This window comes from Schistosoma haematobium, chromosome 1 (assembly GCF_000699445.3).
Source record: "Schistosoma haematobium chromosome 1, whole genome shotgun sequence".
NCBI lineage: Eukaryota > Metazoa > Platyhelminthes > Trematoda > Strigeidida > Schistosomatidae > Schistosoma > Schistosoma haematobium.
Genome location: NC_067196.1, coordinates 23,420,560 through 23,437,809, shown reverse-complemented (window position 1 = coordinate 23,437,809; position 17,250 = coordinate 23,420,560). Strand labels below are relative to the sequence as shown.

Genomic DNA, 17,250 nt, shown 5'->3' with positions numbered 1-17,250 from the left:
AACTTGCATAAATTTGATACGAGAATCACATTAATTTTGTGTAAATTAATTTTTAGGATTTTATGTAACTGTGATTTTCAGAAAATGATCCATTGAGTGTATGAATATAGTGTAACTTTGAAAGTCAACCAATCAAACAGACAGCCAAAAGGACTGAAGGTTCTGAATCTCATCCTTCATGAGCTCGTGATTTCTCACTACCTGGGAATTTTATGCTAGAATAAGACAAATGTCTATTACTCCGTAACTTTCGATGATTGTCTAACCAATTTCGGTTCCAAACGTAATATTTCAATCCCTGTAATATCCTGTAATAATAAACATATTATCTAGAGAACTAGTAAAAATTGGGTAACATTATTTGACGACTGGGTTTTAGTTAATCACTCTCTAAAATTACATAGTCATACCTAAACAAAAAATCAAACTCAGTACCCTTAGAATTTGTGATGAACACGATACTTTTAGACTTTCACGTTAAAAGTCAGTAGTTTTAAAAAAAAAATTTAATCTGTTCTTTGAGTAGTACGATTCCCTTTGATTGTTATCCATAATATCTGTTTCACAATTGATATGATTAAATCCATAGGTTTTCATAGGCCTCTTGTCAGAATCACTGGTAAATCTATCTAGTGAGCACGTAATTACTGATCGATAATTAAAATATCAATGTGAACATTTATGGACATCAGTAGTATCTACCTGCTGTGTTAAGATTTTATCCTGTCAATTAATTCTTGGATTTTACCATTCAAAATGTGGTCTGTTGACTACTTTTAACTAAAGTCTAAGTAGATAAACTTGCTTACATTTTTGTTTTCAATGAATTGAGTAATTTAATCGTAAATTTATCGTTGTCTACACAAACTTCATGATTAAACCACTCAATTTATGAGAACATGTTGAGAAAGTTTCTTCACTATGTTATTATTATTATTACTAAGGTTTGTTTAAACATATTTATTAAGGAATGCTTTTACATTTCGGTGGGTGATATTTAATTTTTATGGTGTTATAACACATTCCCATTCTCATTTACATTGATATTGACAATGTTAATTATTAAATAAGAGGTAGAACATATACTCGGGTCTTATTGTGCAATTATTCAAAATACACATTACAAACTAATATGTTAATTGTATTCCAGTTATTTAATATGGATAAATACGTGGGTTTGTTTAAAAAGAATGACCTTCAAAATCAGTTCACTCGAACACAATATACACTAGATAATCGTCATGACTGAACAATGAAATCTAATTAGCATATATATTGTTTATAGTTTTAATGATAAGTATTCTGTCATGTATAATAGATTTGTACATACAAGTCTGGTCGTCACCACGGGGAGAAAACATGATTAAATTAAAAGTACTCATTAAGGAATGAAATGTCCATTTGACTTTTCTAAATACTAACATTTATTTTTCGTAAATCTTGTTGAAAGTTTTGATCACTTGGAGTAAATAAAATCTAGTTATGAGTTTGAAAAGTAAACTTTGACTATAGTTCAGCACACTTGGAATATCGTGTACTCAGTGAATTTGAAGGATTCTGACTAACATACATTGTATATTGGCCCAGCAGTTTTCTTATAATGTTAAAAGATTATAGATTCAAATAATAATGATATTATTACACTTTCACATTAAGTATATTTCTTTTAAATAAATGAACTACAAATCAGTCCCAGTTATGTTCAGTTCACAATATATGTCCTTACTAAAGAACATATATGCATAAGGTGAAATGAGAATGCGTGTTTTGGTGAATAGTGTTATACTGTAGTAATTATTAGTTATCGGCCAACTGCTAATGTTCCATAGAACTTTCAGTTATTTTCTTTAAGTTAATCTGGTGTCCTAAATCGCCAAAGTAAATTTGCGAGGCTATTTTAAGTGAGTAGGATTATTACGAAATAAAATTGATGTATATGTCTAGATCGTCTATGTGAATAGCTTTCAATGAGTTGAGAGAGATTGTTTTCAATTTATGAGCGTTTCGTATTGTATTATAGGAAGATGATCTTTAATTTTGATAATGAACATGATTCATTTATTGTTGAATTGATAAACAAAATGATAATTGATAAGTGGTACGCAGTGATGTTATGTGGCTAAATGATAATCCCTCATAAAGACCAAGCTAATTAGTATCGAAATTTAAGACTAGTCAGTAGAATAAGTTTTTTCATAACAAAATTACATATGAAATATAATACGCCGTTAGGCGTTGCAGGTTTCGTAGATTTATAAATGAATCAATGAAATCAATAATCTTAATCACTGGTTTTATTTTTGTTATGGATGCTGAGGAATAATGTGCCAATCATTAACATGTTAAGTCTAATGATGTCCTTGGACGTTAAATGAACATTCCCTATTGGCTGTTATTTATTTCACTCGCTAAATATTGTACAGATGTTGTTTTCTATTTTTATGGTACGATGTGGTCTGTTTGGTTAGTATATAAATAGAGTATGTTTGAAATATAACGATTCATAACTCAGAGGCTGTGACTTGCATTCTAGACTCAACTGGCTGGGCTAGACAGGGAAGCGGGACCAATCGTGACTCTAGGTCGTTCTTACATGTTTTCCCGTGTCACTGTAGTCGATCGATAAATATGCTGCTCCATCTAAACTGCAGTCCACCCGTTACAACAATTTTTACTCCATTTATTCAAAAATAATCTGTATTCTTACTTCTCAGTTAGTTCTTACGTTTCGATAAGATGTTGTAGTTTGGGTCTATTATGAATAGAGAATAACAACATACTGGGTTAAATGAACTTCAGAACTTATATGTTTTGTGGCAAGTATCAACCAATGGATTGGAATTCAATGGTCTTTAGCTACCTTTGTGGGATTTAGCACTATATTTGTTCGATGTCCTTCTGAAAGTTAGTTATCTTTCAATTGCTTAATTAACTTCAGTCTTTAATCCTCCCATTAGATCATAAGCTTTAAAATTATTATCTGAAACTGTTTCATCCCATTATTTTATTCTATGTTCTCGAATTATATTCTTTTATTCTTATTCTTTTCTACTACCACTGATACTGTTACTATATAAACTAATCTGGTATTTATTTTGATAATTTTATCTTCCTGTCCTGATTTGGATGGCAACAGATAGGCGTATATGCCAAGTTGATTATAACTGACTGAATAATTCCTTGAGAAATGTTCTCTAATAACTAGTGATTGGTGAAAACATTGGCTGGATTTTTAAATGAGATCATTTTTTTTACATATTCTTTATATCATTAAAAATCCTATTCACTAGGTCAAATCGAAAATTATGAATTAACATAGAATTATAACGAACAATAAGTTATTTCAATATTATATCACATGAAACTCATCAAATTTTAATCTCTGAAGTGTCATATAGTAAGACAATCATCAGTTTTGACGTGTAATTTTAAATAATAAACTAGCAAAATCAAAGTAATTTACCATAAAAAAATATTTAGTTTTAGACTTTAGCCTCTCAATTCATGTAGATTATAACCAGAGAAAATTGTTAAAACTAGTTTATTGTTAATCAAATAAAATTGTTGTTAAAATCCCATTGATTTATTTGATTAAAACATAAGGTACAGATGAGTTGTGATTGTTATAAGAATCCAATGTGCACGTTTCATCCCGTTCTGGACTCGTTGCCAGAGTGTTCTTTCATCCTAACATTGATGTTCACAATAGTATCTAAACACAGTACCTTTCACTTTGAACTTCAGTGAGTTATTTATTCATTAAGCTATTAAGTTCATTTAAATACCGTGAAGTACTGATTTACATTTATACTTTAAAATACTTAATATTTAAATAATGTAACTTACATTCATTGAACTCTGACTTTTACTGTATTTTCTACCTATTTCGCAGTATAACCAGTAAGAATTAATAAGCAAATCATTTTACAGTATCCGTCCATTCATAATACTAAAAAAAAATCTAAGGTCATGGACAATGAACAAATGAAGAAAAAAGTTATTTAAAGAGTAAAATAAATTTACATTTGAGTACTTATTACTTGTTAGTTTTTTATTTTATTTTGTGCACTTTATAATCATTCAACCATCTCTAAATAAATGAACTGATAAGGATATATATGAATAGATTGATAATTGACACAACTAATTTTCATTTTTCAGTGGAAAATTGTATACTATTGTGTAAATTTGTTTAGCCACTACATATATAAACTCAGTGGTTAGCTACTTTGATTTCCAGCACAATTATTTAGTGTCATTTCATTTATTTACTCAGCTTTGAGCAGTATTTCAGTTGTGTATATTTAAGGGTTAGCGAAACTATTTGGCTTCAAACCTGTGAAATATTTATTAATGACTGAACACAGCTCTGCTATCAAGCATCTATTTAACTTTCATCGAAATATTTAGGTGAGATATGGGTTAGACAGAATAAGTATTCTGATAAAACTAGCTACCAACACCTGAATTTCTCTCCAGCTACTTAGGTTTGGGGGATGGTTGGTAGTAATAACAATTAAAGTATGTTCTACGGAGCTGAGATAATGAACCTGTACTTGGTAAAGAATTGCGTGCACATTTTTAAAGTTTACTTGAGTAATGTTTATTCAACATATTAAGTGACACAGCCTTTAGTTTCGAATCAATATTTTTTATAATCGACGTATGTACAATAATGATGGGAAGTTTTTTATATATTCGATTCATATGATTTCTCTATATTTTCGTTTAGAATTCATCCATTAAATCATCATTAAAATCCCATTAGCAACTGGTAAATCAGTGATTAGCATTAAAATGAGTTTCAGTGGATACTTCAAAGATACCACTGAGATCTTTATTTATGCTGAAAACAATATATTACTTTCTATGACTTCACGATTAGTTACACGGATAAATCATAAGAGTAATAAAATGTTCATTGAAGAAATTCTCCTTCAACTTCTCAACTTGGAATTGTTTCACGTCCGATCTCCATTGAACTCTTATCATTGTTAGTGTAATGAATTAGTGTGAAATATCATTCCATGGTTCGTATGACAGATTTTTCGGTATCCTTATATACATATCTGACAAAAAACAATCCATTAAAAGTCCAAGATGTAATCCGGGATCTTAATGTCTATTTTAAGCTAATTTTGTAAAGTATCTTAAGTAATAACTTTATTTTGTAAGTGATATTTACTACGTTTTAATCTTATTTGGGGGTATCACAGAAAACCAGAGAGAACTGGAGACGTTTCATCTTAGTATATGATTGAGCAGTGAGCATCGACGATCACGCCAGGACCTTCAGATCCGAGGAACGAAAATTTTTAGTTTCCGCCAATTTACTTAATTCGTTTTGAAGACTAACTTGGAATGATAAATGAGTTGATTTAATACAGAAAGCAATAGTTATCAATTTTCATACTCCGTAACTCGTGACACATCTATTCACAACTGTCTTGAGGTAGATATTTTGCTGTCAAGAGATCGAGTATTGAATTGTCCCAATTTTTTAAATCCATTCAATCGGTAAGATATTCTTGTGTCATACAATGAAATGAAAATAGTTTGTCGATCGAAAGCTTAGATTCAGTAATTATCGGGAATACACATTTCGGTAGTGATCATGTCAACTTACAAGTGATCTTTAGTATTCAGGGTGTTTTTAAATCTATATTGATTGAAATAATTGAAATGATTTTGATTATTATGACATACTAAAGCGTTAATTTGACCATTAAGCTACTCGGTATTCAACCAGTAGGTTACAGGTTTCAATCCTCTTTTGATATAATTCGATATTCACAGCATAGTGGTGTTCTTAGTCCTCAAAAACAGATAAATAGTATTGTGGCTTAAAGTTGAGTATTTCGTAAATGAGTTACATTACATTACAACACTGTTAGTAGGATATGTACTATACAATTCTTTATGAATAGTTACCTTTAGTTGCTTAAATTAAGGAATATAATTTAGAGGGAAACCTTTAATCCTCTCTCCTACAATCAGTAACAGTTTATTGTACCCATGTCCTCTATGCATTAAGTATCGTTTTCATAATATTATCCGTAATGTATTCTGTTGATCTATTTCAATTTTCTTGGTGTTTGATAGAATTGTTAATTATTGCTATTGTTGACCTCACAATTAAACAGAATACACCCACTGAGAAATAAATGTGGAAAGAATGGTTCAATAAAGTATTGTCTTTTTGTCCAATTCATTTTCAAAGCTGTACAATCGCAAAGATAATCGTTAATATGTATGATAAAACTCAAAATATGGTTATGAAAAGCTTGAATATTCCTCGAGACCAGCAAACATATTGGATAAAGAATAGGGACTGTAGAAAATGGGATGGAAAACATGATATGATTAAATAAAATGCAGTCGAAGAGAGAGAGACAGAATAACTCAATCATATGTAGAAAGTGAACAGAGAGATAGAAAGATGGGAAAGATTATGATTTTATAAAACCAGGAGTTAATTAAGACTATGATAGAAGGCAAGTTCGAGAAGAATCCTTTAGTGTAAATAGCTCACGTTTTTCTAAATGTTAATATAGTAAAGGCTTCAGCAATGGTAGGAAAAAGGAAGCTCACTGTTTTTGGCGAATTTCTATCATTCAACTTTTAGATAACTTTTTATTCTGAGTTTGTTTTGATCGATTGATTTGTTTTATAACGGTGCGCATCATATCACCTTCACAAATGTTTTTGAAACCACTTGTAAAGAATTTACTAGTCCATACTTCTACTACTTAGTATTTTCAAATTATTGACTATTTGAACTTTCTGAGTGATTGAGTGCTCAGATGGGGAGCAATCAAAATGGATATAAATTTAAATGTGACAGGAACATCAAAATTCACTATGACATACATAATTCATGTTCAGTGAGTTATCATTTGTATATATAAACCTTAATATCCGTATTAATGTGAATAGTACTAGTTTCGAACTTATAATCTGTTTACATGAATGATGTTTTATATGAACAATGGCATTCAGTTAATATAAGCTATGAATAAATTTGCATAGATATAAATCAATGGTTAGAAATATTCATGAATTAAAATGGTGTAAATATGGTGTACATAAAATATTCAGCCTAGCATAACACCAATGTACTCATTCTCGGAAATTTGGATCACAGTACATTACAATACCATACCTATTTGATTTTTAATACAGAACTAAAAACTATTGGATTGGGGTGCAAAAAATGTTGTTTGGTGGCATTTTAACTACAAATAGACTGGTTAATCAAGGACATATACTTGAATAAATTGAGTGAGGTAAATATACATACCTCTAAAAGAAACGTTTGTTTGAAAGTAACAACATTCACCTATTAGATGGATGGAAAAATAGTTCAAAGTACTGGATATGCATGACATGGATTAAAAACTTCAGAAATTACCTAAATCTCTGTCTCCGCTCATAAATTAGAAGAAAAAATTATGTCACTCGGTTTCATACCCCGAATTTCATAATTATGTATTTTATGTTTGAATGCAGAAAGTTACTTGACTAGTTTTTTCAATGATGTGATTGATAGATTAGTATTTTTGCGAAGACTAATGATCGTTAATGTATACAGTAATTGTGTTTATGGGGATGAACAGTTTTAATATAATTAGGTCTCTAACATCAATGTTTGTTAGTTTGCACGTAACCATCAGATTAGAACTGTTGAGTCGGCTTCCGGAAAACTTCAACGGAGCCTCCAGAGGCCCAAAAGGAGCCGAAGGGTCCCAGCCAATCAGAGCATGATGGAACGTTCTAGAATTCCAACGTGGCATGCTACTATTGGTCGGTAGCATAATGTGTCATTAACGGATTGGCTGAAATATAATGTTGATTTAACAGACGCCAACATCTATAAATACCTATGATTTTCTGTACAAAAATGAACCTTTGGATAAAGTATTTTCTCTCATACTTGTGTCTTCTCCCTGGTGTTTAAGTCGCTGTGTAGTTCTAGACTGCGGGTTACCAGAATAGCTTAGGTAAACGTATATAGCGTTCGATCGACAAGACCTATCAAGAACTATGTAAATAAAATAATTGAAGGGAATTTTTCACTACAAATTAATTCGAATTAGATAAAGATTGAAAAACTAATCGGTTCTGTACTCATTTTCTGAAACATTAAAAACACATTCATAGTTCATAGTCTGGAAGTTTTACCATAATGAATTTCTATATGTTTTTCATCAACTAATGAGTATACAGTTTTTTGTAATGATGATCAATCCAACCTACTTTCACTGTGTTATGTTCCATAATCATGTAAAATAGAACCAGTCTGAACTAAAGTGTATTGATATCAATCTAGTTTACGTAAACATAATACATCTCGTTTTTATTCTGGACACCGTGTCCGGTGATCAATATTTATCATGAAACATTCATTATATATATATATATATATATATATATATATATATATATAATGTGAAAATATATGAAATCATTTTACTAGTAAATGTTCATAATGTAACTAAACAGATTACAAATGTGTTAAGTATGTAATACTACTGTGTAGTACTAACTAACTAACTTGGGATTAACTGAGAATTATTAATTTGTGATGTAATCAAAATCACTTAGATGATTTCTTCCCGGAGTAACCTAAGGTGGAGATTCATTGTAAAATAGATAAAACTGTTTCGTTCTAGTTTAAAGCTTCTTAACAGTCCTTCTCTTCGACCACACCAAAGATCGTGCCTAGAACTCTCAAGTCTCGCGGTGAGCATCTAACCTTTTTACCACTGCGTCTAAATCTAATAGTCTGCAAGTTCAACTTCAGCGAAGCAATAGCGCGATGATTATAAGATGTCATTGACGACATCTTCATAACTAACGAAATGAACAAATTCTACCTAACATAGCCTCTTATAAGAACTTGTGGAACCCAGCCAGAAACAAGTCACTGGTCAATACACAATAATTCTTCAGTTGATTGATCCTTTACAATATATTGATCAAATAATACCTTATATTATTCATTGTCCAATTTTTCTCACTTTATTTTACATTGTTAGCTTATTATCAGTGGGTACCGTTTGTACTTGGCCTACAGTGCATATTATTTTATATTCCACATATTGCTTGGCAAGCTGCTTGTGCTTGTCGTTCTGGTGGTGATATGTTTTCGTTAGTAAAATCAGCGGCAGATGCTGCCATACTATCTCGAGATGATCGTCAGAAAGCAGTAGCTCGTGTAGCGGAATTCATCGAGGACATGATTGGAATGCACAAAGAATGTCGGAAAGTAAGTTAATTTAGACATGTCTTACTGAGTTTCAGATTTCCTATAGTAAAAGTTTCTAAACCTATTTAAGACATCTTTACATTTTTCATCGAACAAATAAAATGTTATGTTTATTTACGTAAAATAGATTGAATGTGACTAGCAGTGGAATCCAGGAAGTGCGTTCCATTCAATCTGAGACTCGTTCTGGATTTCACTGTTAGCAACATTCCATTTACTCTATATAAACTTATGTCATAAAAGTTTTATCAAGGGAATCCACATAGGAGGCCCATGTGTCAACTAAGATTGACCAAATTTCGACTGAAATAACAACAACAGGATAATCGAAATAATCACAAAATGTATTGTGCTTATTGTTTGACTGTTTGGTGATAAAATTAGTTTGCCATTGGTAATTGATTGTTTGAACTGAACTGTTAAATATATCCCCAAGTATGGGACTATTTAGTAGGGCTCCACTGATAGAACCCGAGACCTTCAAATCTCATGACAAAGGCTTAAAGTTCAGATCACTGAGTCAAAGTCCAATGGTTGACATTTCTAAATTCAACTAATTGTCAATATTGCTCAATCATCTACCAACCCCATTATTGGGTGATTGTCTCATATCCAATAGGTTTGAGCTCCACTGGTCACAATTTCTTACAAGAGCCTCATGATTTACCTATCGAAATTGGCCACTGAGTGATCGCATCTGATGAGACTCACACTAGGTTGAGACAATTATTCAGTTTCAGTTTTGTTTAACTGAGGTTAGTTTATGATATAAACAATAAAATCTAACTCTGCAAACCAGCTATAATAATAAAAAAGTTAAGATTTTCAACCATGATAAAGTCATTACAATAAGATTGTCTTGCTTTATGCAAGGGTTAATATATTCATATGTCTAAAGTTGAAATGCTTATAATTTATCGGACATTTTGCCGAACCTTCACTTTCAAGAATAGTGAATTCGCGAGCACAGGAAGTAGTAGTGACTCATTGATTACGAACCGTCACATTCAGTCGCCAACGAGTAGATCACTATTCCTCAACACATGATGATAGCTCCTTCTTTAAGACTAGTACGGGTCTTACAACCATATGCCATTACCCCATCAAACTCGAGTCTAAATAATGATACAGACTATACAAATTCCAAAAACAATCATTCCTGACTTATCCTAAAAAATGATGGATCAAATATAGTCCGTAATACCAAAAACAAAAAAAAAATACAGACCCGTACAAATATATTCATACCAGTTGAACAAGCTGATGGCCATGTTGACTCAGTTACTCAGTGAATAACTTGGCGGAGTTTAAAGTAAAATAGTATATAGTTTGTGTCTCAGTGTGAACGACAACACAATGATGCATCCATTTCCAGCCGAAAAATGCCAAATAGAACTTGAATTTCGCTGTTAACCCAAAATTCAACTCTACTATAACTTGCAACTAAATGACTATATATATATAATTACTATTACTACTATAACACAGCCGTAAACTGCATTTTCCAGTTTTACTGTATTCTAACTCTGTCTCTCTTTTTTTTTCTAAGGGTAAACGTGCTAAACTGACTAAAACAGCTGCTCAATTTGGTGGGATATTTGTAGCTAGTAAAAGACTCGGTACACACTTGATATTTTCTTATTTATGCGTAAAAATTGTTACAATTATTAATGCTGCATTACAACTATTTTTAATTCAACGTTTTTTGGGCTTTTATTCAAATGGCAGTGCAAGTCGACGTAGCTTACAATTAGGCAAAGTGACTGATTTTAAAGCATGTAAGTTTGATAATGATTATACTATTAATTAATAATAGTCGTTGTTTTAACTATTTACCATTAGATTTCATTGTGTAGGTCATCTACGTTCTTTATAATGGAGAATAATTGATTTATTCAATACAACATTGAACTTGGGTCTCTAAATCAATAGAATACGATACTTGAGCACATGATACCCTCGATTGAATTATTCGACAGTTGAACAAGAACAAGAGGATATAAACAAGAATAGTGTCGTACCAACACAGTAAAAAGTAGTTTTGGGATGGTATTTCATATTTAATTTAGTTGGATGTATCTATCTTCGCTCATTAGCCATTCACTGATTACCTTGACTGACAGATTGTTCTGATTTTTCTTTAAAATAAGTATTCATATGTTATATGGTCATTATCATGTAAATAAGTGATTACTGAATACTTGTATCAAAGTTTGACCAAATATTCAGGTAAAAGGCATAATATTTAAGTTGTAAGAAAAGAACAAATGTTTTACTATTGAACATCATAAAATCACTGTTTGTGTGAGTGCTTTCTACAAAGAATTACTACTGATTGAATTGATGATTAATTAGCTATGTTATATCATTTGTATGTAGTTTGATAGCGAAATCACTATAAGCCTTCCACTAACATAACTCAAGTATTTTATTTTGGGTTTGACGCTAAAAGGAGGTCAAAGGAAGTTTTACGAGTAGCGGCTTTAATCTTATTACTACACATCAGTCAGGTATTTATATAACGTTGTGATTAGTAAAGGGGCATTTAATTTGTGTTATATGTTACTTACAAACACATCATACGCACTGACATCAGATACATCCAGTTGAAACTTAGATAATTATGAAGTAATGATATGTAATATGCATACATTAGGGTTTATAAAAAATGTTTAGGAGCCGTGTACATAATAATTATTTTGTAACTTCAAATTTTGTGCAATTATTCCATTTGTTTGGTTTTCGGATTCATGGCACTGGCGAAATTTGACACATCAGTTTGCAAATTTGTTCAAAAATGTTTGAATAAACACCTTTGTGGTGGTGACTATATAGTTACATTATTAGTTTGTTTGTAAAACTGGTTAGTGAATTGGAATTCAATTCGTTTTGTGCAGGGTAGTAGTGACTTCCTCAACTTTTTTAAGGACAGTCATTATAATCACATATTGGCTAATAATTTTAGTTCACTACACGACGGTTCATCTTTGTAAAACAACTAACCACTAAAAGTCAACATATGTTTTGTTCTAGTATGGAACTTCTCAGAAATGTTCATCCACATGCTCTATTCTTCAAAGATTGAACCTATGAACACGTTACATTTAGATTACTAAGTCGGAACTCAATGACTCTTATTTCTAAATTCAATATTTAATGAAATGAATATAATAATGTATATTTTTCATGACTTTTCTTTTATAAACTTCAGTAAATGATTTATCCTATTCAGAAAATGAAAATGTTGAAGGTTATGGATTTGGTTTAACTGTTGTTAATCATATACGTTCTGGACGTGATTGGCCTGAAACTATGCTATTTCCACGTGTAGCATATTGTCGTGTACCGGGTATAAGATTAGTTGGTGTAAAAAATTCATATACTGCACAATGTGCATTACCTATAAATATGTTAAATGAAAAAATTTATATATTTTTCTGGTTTTGGATTGTTTTCTTACTGATCATATGTATTCTTAGTTTGTTATTATGGCTAACACGTATGATTTTAGCATCAAAACGTAAAAATTTCATTAAACGTTATCTTAGATTAAAAGGTATTCATTCATTAAAAGGTGATGAATTGAAACAAAGTGATTTAGATGAATTTATTGATAAATATTTACGTGCTGATGGTGTATTCATCATTCGTATGTTAACTATTAATTCAGGTGATATTATTACAGGAGATATTGTCACTGAATTATATAATAACTTTATTAATCATTATCATAATACACATTCAATAGATAAAGAACAAGATTTAATGAAACCGGAAAAAATTGGTTTTGATAATCTTGTTTAATGATGCTTGTTAAATTTTTCTTTTAATCTATGTGAATATGATATATCATGTTAGTTTACTGGAAGAAAAAAATAAAGAATATGTCAAATAAACAGCAACAACTACAACCACAACAACAACAACAATAATGTTCATTTAAAACAACATTGAACTAACAGAGATTCGAATTATTTGTGATTTACATTGACAACAACAATAAGAACATTCATATTTTGATTAACCTTTTCACTTGTTTCTTTTTTTTTCTTTCTTCTTACTGAGGACAAAATAGAAATTATTTTCTGAAAAATAAAAAAAAATCAAGGTTGTTTAACGTTAGCAATAGACGTTTTATTAAAATGTTAGGTATTATTGTCATTACTATTACTATTAATATGAATACGACTAATTACCATTATTATTATTATTATTACTATTATTAGAAACTCTTTGAAATTGTCTGCTAATTAGCTGTGAAAACTTTATTAGTAATTATTCTGATATTTTCTTTTATATTTTTCTATACAACGGATTACTAGAATTGGCACCTTAAATATTTGTGTGCGTATATGTTTTTTTTTTCAAAAAAAAGATAAATCTTTTAATATAATACATCAGACTAGTACAATCAAATCTTGTATACATATTCATTTCGGTAAATGCTAGGTTTGAAGCTATCACGAGTCCACTCAGTGACCAAAGACCAGTAAGCTAGCTATTGATGCGTCTCAGCCTCGCTAACTAGAAGGAGAAGTCCAAGTTTAGAATGGGGAAGTATATTCTACAAACAGCCAGAAACGAGCAATAACAACAAACACAATTCAAAACGTATATATACAGTAAAAAACCGTCCTTGGGGAAAGTTACCAAGTAGCATACTGAAAGACGCAACGGACCAATAGCATTTAAGATATTTCCCAGTGGGGAATATGACATGAAAGTGACAAGAGCGCCTTTGGCGTGAAAATAAAGAAATTCAAATTTTCTAAATAAAATTACAAAATTAGGTCCTTTCTCAAGTGAGTTCTGGGGATCTAACGTAGCCAACAGTAAATAACGTTAAAGTAATCAATATTCCGTAGTATAGATCATGAACTCATATGAGTTAGATGAAAATCAGAGGCCCGGGTGCATTGAACGTTTACCTCGCCCTAGAATAGGGTTCATCAGCAGTATTCATTCACTATCCCAAAGGCGATCGGATCCAGAAACCATTGTCTGGCAAAGCGATTTTATTTAATCATATATTTTAACCATGTAGTCTAAAAGGATTAAATCGTAGGGGAGCGCCGGCTGGTGTAGTGAAAGATTAAGAGACCTGTTGTTCTAAAGCTGTCTGTGTTGTGTAGCAATTTATGTTGTTAGGAACTAGATCCAGCAATATTGTAAAACATAAACTGTCAGCAGTTAATCTCTCGATGGTTAGGCTTTATGTAGGTGAAAGGTAGTATAAATGCCTTTAGCATGTCAGACACTTTTTAAACCCACTGACAACGACTATGGGGATCAGGACACTAGTACAAATCCGGCAGTTGATTGTTCTAGAAATTCGAGTAGATCAGAGAAAACAGATCTGAATAATTCTTCAAGATGCTCACAACATCTGTCTATTCAAGCTGGAATACTAAAGTTAAACACTGTTTTATGCATTTCAAGTCAGTGAAAAAGTGCAAGTCAGCACCATGCTTCATTTATGACGGTAATTTTACAATTAATCGTGTTTTTTATGAGATTTTTCACTCTCACCTCTTCTGGATGTAGCGGTGAGCCGGTGAATAAATCCAATAAAAATATTTCAATTACATCAGTAGCGGAAACCCGAAATATGAAGACGAAATATCCATTATCTTAGTGTAGCTTTCAACTTCAGAAAATAATAACAATGGCTCACTGCATTCTTAGTTAATCGTTTGTTATAATCACTAGCCACAAAATCCATTTTAAATCTCTTCATGAAGATTCAAAATTTGATAGGCATTCCGTCAAATTCGGCCAATTCGATCATTGGCAATGCAACAACGACAATGGGATTACAACTTAAACTAAAATCGTAAGCGGTGTCTAAATGTCTACTGGTATATTGATTAGGTAATCAAGGCAGGCTCAACTCCACTTTAGGTTTAAGGTCCAACCAGAATCAACATAAATAATTTATTTATGAAACGGTAGTATTATTGATGATAAAGCAAGCAATGTATTTCGAAAACATCAATTCATAGGATGTCTAAGGCATTTACACGCGGCTAAAGGAAAATCGTAGTTATATAAGAACTATTTACAAAAATATACGATAAATTAAGCAATAAGCAATAGCTGTATTAATTCAAGAGTAAGAACCAACAAATCAAATTGGGCACTACACATAAAATATGGGGATCATTACGAAAAAACAAGTGTTCAATGAGCAGATGTACAATGGAGATAACCCGTTAAGAATGTTTAGGAAAAACAGTAATAATAAATGGATTAAATGTAAGAGATTCTTGTAGATAGTTAGAAGTATAGCTCAAAATAATGAAAATAAAGCTGTGGATGTACAAATTATTGACAATGACATAAGTTACTGAATATTAGTAAGTAGTATGATAATATACAAAAAGAAACTGAATAAGCCTGAAATAAAGGTCAAACAGAGTAAACAGTGAATATAAATTACATTGCATAATCAAATAGATTCTTTACGATATTGTGATGACATCAATGTTGATTGTCAAAAATACCTCTTGCTTTTCCTTAATATCAATCAGAATGTTTTTTTTATCCAGAGTTACTTTGTTATGATTAATATAAAGAAATTTGGAAGCATAACAATTCATATAGGTCATTTCACAACAAAAGTAAGCATATAGAATAGTCAAAGCCGTGATATATTCTACTACTCATTTGTTTTGATGCTCACTTTAAAGTATTCCAGAGGTCATTTCATTCAAGATGTTGCATTCCACATTCCTTTTTTACCATTTCAAACAATCGAGATAATTCCATCGGAATCTTTATATCATTTTATTCATTAAAAATCAAATCTCATAAGAGGTATCATTTTCATTGAGGCAAATTTCCACAAAACATGAATATATTTAGCTGATACTTAATTACTAGACTCTGTTCAATACAAACGAGTAAACAGCATGGCATTCATTACTGATCAGTGATCAGTTAGTCTAGAACTGATACTTAATAACTTACTCCTGTTACCCCTCGAAGAGGAGCATAGGTCGCCCACCAGAACAGCTGATACTAGTAACATTAAAATATCACTGATGAAAAGAACACACATGTCAAAAAATGATCCCCATTTCAGTCTATTCAGTTAATAACCGCTGATTTAAGTTTTCAACAAAATTCCGTACTTCAATAACATCAAGTCAGGGCATAATATTATTTCAAAACTATACACTGTTTTCTCTTTCAGTATAAATACTCAATTTCAATTTGCACTATTCGCAAAATATGCCGTTCGAATTTAGTTAGACCATTTTCATTGCATTTTATGTCTAAAAAGGGTGTATTCTAGTTAATTAATTTACTCAGCTTGACATATCATATTTCTAAGTGTCATTAGCATTAAAACAAATGAAAATAATTGGATGTTGATTGTTTTTTTTCTCTACGTTGAAAATCATAGTAAACATCGTCAGGCGACTTATAAGTTTCAGAAGTCAATCCATAAACTTAGTGATCATATCGTTCAATAGTCTTCTGATGATTGTTTTGATAAATCAAAGTTGTTTTGGTATTATGGATGAAGTAATTTACTAACAATTATAATTTCATAGTTATGTTAATTTATACGCGAAACCAAAAAGAAGATAGAATGAGATCACATGAATGTTGGGTATGAAAAGTATATTATTTTGAGGATCACCTTTTCTGGTTAAATTGCATGTTGTTGGTCTGAAGCAATTCCAAAGCATAACATTCATGCATTGACCAAGTAAATCACAAGCTACTATGTTTATCATGATTCAATGGCTGCTTAACGGTTAAAGCGCTTGGCATCCAAATTCTAGGTCTGAGATTTAAGTTTCACTTGCATCGGGTTTCGTAGCGGGTGGCATAAACAAAGTGTGACGTAAAACCGAATACAAAAAGGAATACTTGGTCAGCTGAGTTAATTAGTTCTTAGTGAAATGAATATTTACGTGAAAATCACGAGCTCCGTAATCACCTTTCTCCAGGTTACTAGCTCTCTACATCTA

General features: G+C 31.1%; 1 protein-coding gene across 3 annotated transcripts in view; it reads left to right on the top strand.

The window, feature by feature from the left end:
- The window catches only part of INX2_5 (Innexin inx2), a gene marked incomplete at its 3' end in the record, with an annotated part of 30,903 nt that extends 16,977 nt beyond the window's left edge, over positions 1 to 13,926 (top strand). The window contains exons 1-4 of one of the 3 annotated variants that reach the window (XM_051213468.1): positions 6,067 to 6,884; positions 9,039 to 9,268; positions 10,818 to 11,303; positions 12,480 to 13,926. In XM_051213468.1, coding sequence (XP_051073453.1) covers positions 6,878 to 6,884; positions 9,039 to 9,268; positions 10,818 to 11,078 — 498 coding nt within the window. In that variant the 5' untranslated portion in view covers positions 6,067 to 6,877. Of the gene's footprint in view, positions 1 to 6,066; positions 6,885 to 8,458; positions 9,269 to 10,817 lie in introns of those variants that run through there. The other 2 variants (XM_035730570.2, XM_051213467.1) reach the window with 2 other exon arrangements.
- Positions 13,927 to 17,250: the final 3,324 nt, after the last annotated feature.